This window comes from Mangifera indica, chromosome 1, assembly GCF_011075055.1.
Source record: "Mangifera indica cultivar Alphonso chromosome 1, CATAS_Mindica_2.1, whole genome shotgun sequence".
Taxonomy (NCBI): domain Eukaryota; kingdom Viridiplantae; phylum Streptophyta; class Magnoliopsida; order Sapindales; family Anacardiaceae; genus Mangifera; species Mangifera indica.
The window spans coordinates 5,027,348-5,033,347 of NC_058137.1; the positions used below are offsets into that span (position 1 = coordinate 5,027,348).

Sequence of the window (6,000 nt, forward strand, 5' to 3'; positions counted from 1 at the left end):
ATTATTTTATTTTATTAATTTTCAAATTTTTTAAAAATACATTCAGTAATTTAGTTTTTTATTTATTTTTATAAACTGATTTTAAAAAATAGATAAATTGATAACCAAATCAAAATTTTGGTTTTTATATTTTTCTTCAATTAGAATTCGAACTGATTTCTGATTTTTTATAATTTGATTTTTAATTTGAAAATCAATTTGATTCAATTATCAGATAACTTTAAACAATTCTATACTTCATTAATTAAATAAGATTGATTTATTTGAGTCCTGAGTTGAAGATAGGTATTTGTATGTTGATTTATGGACTTGGTTTTGAGAAAGAAGAATTGATACGGTGTTGTGTCGTATGCAGCGGTGGTGGTGCTAGGAACTTTGGATGACGCAGAAGGTGTTGGAGATTAAGATTTGGGATGTTGGTGGTTCCTTTCACAATTTTATAAAATTGGAGTTAAGATAAAATTAAAAGGGTGAAAGAGAGGGTGTTGGGTTAAAATGTTTTTGTTAGTTAACTTAAGTCTTTTTTTTTTTAATTTCACAATTGAAAATTTATTAAAAATAAATAAACTTTGTAATTTTATCAAGAAAATAAGATTTGTATTCATAAATATTATTTTTACCGATTAAATTAGTTAAAATGTTAATGATTAAATAAAAAATGTATTAAATTAAATGACATTCAGAATAAAATTGATATAAAAAATTATAAATAATCAAGACAGCCAATACTAAATTATTTCTCAAAATTAAGAGAATATATAAACATTAGATAATATTAGAAATATTTATAAATAATTCTTACATTAACTTAAATTTTTTGACAATTAAGTTCACATGGAACTGTAAATCTAATACATATTCTGAATAATAGACAATGGGGAATGAATTTTCTCTGCCCGTAAACTTGGCCTAACATAATTTACAGCCGCTACATAGACAACACAATTACCCGGAACATAAATTCAGCAGCTACACACAAACAATCCAGTGAGAGATGATGACTAGTGGCCGGAGCCTTTGCTGCTGGGTCCAGACGACAACGTATAGGCATCTCCCTGAATCCGGCCACCTGAGTCCTTGACAAAATTTGAAGATGAAGAAACTTCTGTAACAGCTTCAGGGCTTCCTATTTGAACGCTTGGTGGCCCTGGAAGAGCTCTACAATCAACAGAAATTGACTGAGAAACCACCAGCATCATCAACATCACTACAAATGAACAGAGGAGGTGTCTCATTTTTGACCAAGTTGAAGTGTTGTGTCTTTCCTCCAGTTTAACTAATTTCAATGAACCTTTTCTGAAAGATTCTCTACGCAAAGAGTGGACGAGAAAAGAATGGTTAAGCGACTAGCATCTCCAATGCATAAGGTACTGAGGCTTTGTATAAGGGAGCGGTTTTGGTGGAAAAGGAGAAAAGGACGGTGAAGGGCTCATGAAAGTGGGGACATTAAATTAGGGTATTATTTGACTGAAATCTGTTGGCCTGTGATGAGATGCTGAGTTTATATTTTATGACTTCTGGTTCACATTTGTGCTTTTCAGAATTTTGACTTTAGAATCTTGTTAGCGATTTCGGAAACACAGAAGATCCCTGGAAACTAATTGGGTAATCAAATTGATACCAGAAAAGAAATGGGAGGTGGGTAAGTAATGCAAATTACAGCAACTTTGTTATTCTTGATATCATTTTCAATGGTAAGCAAAGACCGAAGAGAATGATAAGATATTTAGAATGTATACTATTTGTGTATTCAAAATAGATATGTATAAAATTATTTTTTTGTCTGCGGATTTTTTCTGGAAACTAATTTTTCTCTGAACGACAATCTGGATTTACATGTACCGACCACCCAAGTTTTGGTTCTGTAAATAATTTAAATGGAAAAGGGCTAGGACGGCCATGAATGTCTGTCTTTAGTGAAAAGGAAATAAAAGTAACAAGTTGAAAAACTATAAGAAAATCTGAGTTTCAGAAGAAGTTTCTTGCAAAGACATAGAATTGCACATCCAGTGAATTAAATATGGCCTCCCCTCCCCATCTAGAAGATCATGAAAAGAGGAGGTGGAGGGGTACATGGCTTGCAAAATTCCTGATCATGCTTAATGATTTCACACGATGGAAATCACTTCCGTGTCATTTGGCAACTCTTCATTCCAGTTTCAATGTGAATGATGCTCAATGGCCAAACATCAAGAAGATTAACACCGCCTTCAGGATTAGGTCAATGGGAAATCTTGATTTTTTTGGTCAGAGAAAATCTTTTTTGCGAGATCCAGGACGGCGTTGTTCCTTTCATGGTTCCAAATATGCACATAAATTGGTAAAGTAACAACAGCACGTGACCTCAGGTGAACTTTCGTCAATGTTCAATTTGAAAAAGAAAATTCCAGAAACCACCTCATGAGCTTTTATTGCAATAGTGCATCAAAGAATTGACATCCTGTGAAGTGCTTTCGATGGTCAATGAAGGATGCCCCCTGTGCTACCTTTAAACTTTGACCTCGACATATAAACTTTTGAATAAAAGTTTGCCAGAAGTCTTAGCCCCACCCAAGGTTTGACAAAATTTTCTTTCATATCCAAAAACTTCAACAAACTTAAATATCTATTATTTTATTAAAATTAATTATTAGAGTTAAAAGTAAAAAAATTATTTATCTAAAAATATTTAAAAAATTAAAAATTTATCATATTTTCTGTTATATTTAAAAATCTAATAATTTTTTCTACCTAAAATTTAAAAGATGATTATTTTTCTTTTAGAATTTTATTTTTTTCCCATCATTCTCGCCAACTCCTATACCAACACACTCTCTAGTCTTTTGAACGAGGACAAATCGTCAATCAATTAGTGGTGAAATCTTTGATCACATTGAATACTTAAATCTTTGACAATGATTCCCACAACAACCTTAAACAACTTGGACAAATGACAATGATAATGATAACGGTTTAGAGTTAATTGATGTATACGATGACAATATGAATGACAATGTTTTGCTATAGGCTTCAGTTTATCAAATTTCAATAGTTTTGAATTCAACAAGAGTAATGACAAATTTTGGTGGGTGCATTTTTTTTAGCTAGTAAGTAATAACTTAATTCTTATTATAGCTTAATTTAGAGGGAAAAAATTGTTTATCATTTTTTATACATTGAATACGAATAAATTTAAATCCAACGTATACATACAAAACACAACCATATATATAATTCTCAATCGATTATTTTCTAATCTATTAGATCATACTGGAAAGAAATCTTATCATCCAAATAAAGAGAAATGAAAACATTGCGAAGAAACTACAATACCACCACATGGACATTAAATATAGTGACAGTACAAATTATTATGGAATAATGAACAAAATTTGTATAATGCGAAGAAAAATGAGATTATACTTCTTAAGAATGACATTTATGATTAACAATATTTAATACGGGAAAGTTTAGGGACAGGACAAGAAAATATATATATATCGAATGATTTATGTGATTGGCTGCTGATTACAAGAGGCAAATTCAGTGATGCTCATGATTTTACGTCAAAGCCTAGAATGATTTTCCTTGTATTTCATTGATAAAAGTATCCAGATTCCGATCTGAAGAACCACCATTCGCTACGGCTTTCTTTGCAGCCTCCTTAAAAAAAATTGCCCTCTTCTTCATTTCTGTTGCCGTGTTTTTATCAGTCATCTCCATGATACACTTTTCCACTTCATCTACGCTAAGAGTTCCATCTTCTTCATTTTTCATCCCCACACCAATCTTCAGAATATCAACCAAAAGTTTTGCATCAATGGATTGATCTGTCCAGTGTGGATAAGCAATGACGGGCACCCCAGTTGCGATGGTCTCTAGGGTTGAATTCCACCCACAGTGGGTCATGAAGCAAGCCACGGCCTGGTGCATCAATACTTTCTCTTGAGGACACCATTTTACCACCAATCCTCTTTCCTTTGTGTCTTCAAGGAACCCAGGTGGAAATTCACCACTTCTCTTCGAACAACCTTTCTCCGGAGGTTTAACAACCCAGAGAAATTGTCGACAGCTTTTTCTTAACGCCGTTGCTATGCTGTCGATTTGATTCTGAGTCATTACAATTAGACTGCCAAATGATATGTAAATAACCGATGAAGGTGGCTTCTTGTCGAGCCATTCTATGCAATAATCTTCAGGCCTGCACAAATCCATGCTAGCGGCTATGATTTCTTTTTCTCCTAGCAGAAATGGCGGCACTAACGGACCGATAGGAATAATCTGCTGTAGTGAACCCATTGACCCAACTATTTCCTTCTCTAGCTCGTTGAATGAATTCCCCAGAATCCATTTCACCTTATCTAACATTTGAACGAAATCTGAAACCAATTTTGTGAGACATATATGGCTAGAAGGAAGGATAAAGGAAGGAAGTTCCTTTACTAGTAGCATTGGCATACCAGGCAACTCCACGGCGTCGTTTGGATTATCTAACGATGGAAATAGATACGGATGCTTAAAGTAATTCGAGTAAATGAAGTAGACTGCAGAAGCTTGTATCCAGAGAACTGCACAAGGGATGCCATGTTCTTCTGCAAGTCCGGGCACCCATGGCATAAAAGGGTTGGTAATTATACAGGAAATTTTATTGCATTTGGTTTTGAGTTTGGTAATTAAATTTGAAAGATTCTTCGACCCTATAGTTTGTAAGGATTCAATGGAAGACTCGAGATACTTTTCGCGATCGAATTCATCGCTAAGTCCATCGGAGAAAAACTCAAGGCTGATTGTGGGGGTTTTAGGGGGATTGGTTTGTTGAGTGACGGAGGCTTTGAAGTGGAGCAAGCGGTGACGCTCATTTTCAGTGGTGGCAAGAACTGCATGAAGGCCCTTTGATACGAGGCGTTTTGCGAGCCTGAGCATTGGGTTAATATGCCCTTGCTTTGGAAGTGTCACCAGCAGAACATGAACTTCTTCTTCACCATCCATTTGCTCGCCACCGTTTGGAGGAAATCTTAAAGAACTCACAGAGTTATTGGGTGAGACACTGGAAGTGATGTATATATAATTGGCAAATCACAATTGCCATATATGATTGTTGCAATAAATTGTATAAGAAATAAGTGGAAAATTAAACTTTACTTCTCTTCTATGGAAAGAAACCTGCACCAATTCTGATAATATGGAAAGAAATTAATATCTTCCATGGAAAGAAATTAATATCTTACCTTTGTTTGGCTGGTGACATAGCTGGATAACTTATGTTAAGTTTGTAGGATTAATCACACTAATTCTAACATAGACATTCATGCAACCAGTCAACTGAATCTAAGCATGATTTTGTAATTCATAGACATAGGTTATAAAATACAATAACTAAAAATTTTCAAGATTAAGATAACTTGATGCATCATAGTTTATGTCGAATCAATTCTAAATAAAAAAAATGATTGATACGGTGAAATTGGTCTTCCTTCTCTGTATGTTCCGAAAATAACATATTTTCATGAATAAATGATTGTAAGGTGTACTGGAAATGGGATATAGCCTATTTTATAATAGATTATTAGACTGTCTCATCAAAGCCCAATAAACTCAATAACTCACACTTAAATTATCATAACCCAATTTATATTTGAGCAATACTATATGTACCCACTTTGGGTACACAAATATATACACACTTATATGTGTCATCATGTGATTGGTTATTGTTTTATTCTTAATTCAAAATCATCTAATCACATGATGATACATATAAATATGTACATATTTGTGTACCCAAAATGGATACACATAGTTTTATTGTTTATATTTTTGAAGTGTATAAGATATTCAATAAAATTTATTACGGTATACCTACAAATAAGAATGGCAATTTGGGCTCGATTTTAGGGGTTTCGACCCTCCCCGACCCTAACGGGAAGAGGATTCCCTGATAGAAACGGGAAAGGGGACGGGGACGGAGATGAAAAAAATCTCTGCAATCAAGAACGAGCCAGGGATAGAGATACATGTGTC

General features: G+C 33.8%; 1 protein-coding gene across 1 annotated transcript; it reads right to left on the reverse strand.

The window, feature by feature from the left end:
- Window positions 1–3,450: 3,450 nt before the first annotated feature.
- LOC123195587 (UDP-glycosyltransferase 84B1-like) lies at window positions 3,451–4,971 on the reverse strand. Its single transcript, XM_044609383.1, has one exon. It carries the CDS (start codon window positions 4,966–4,968, stop codon window positions 3,553–3,555), a length of 1,416 nt encoding a protein of 471 aa, XP_044465318.1. The 5' UTR covers window positions 4,969–4,971; the 3' UTR covers window positions 3,451–3,552.
- Between the last annotated feature and the right edge of the window lie 1,029 nt (window positions 4,972–6,000).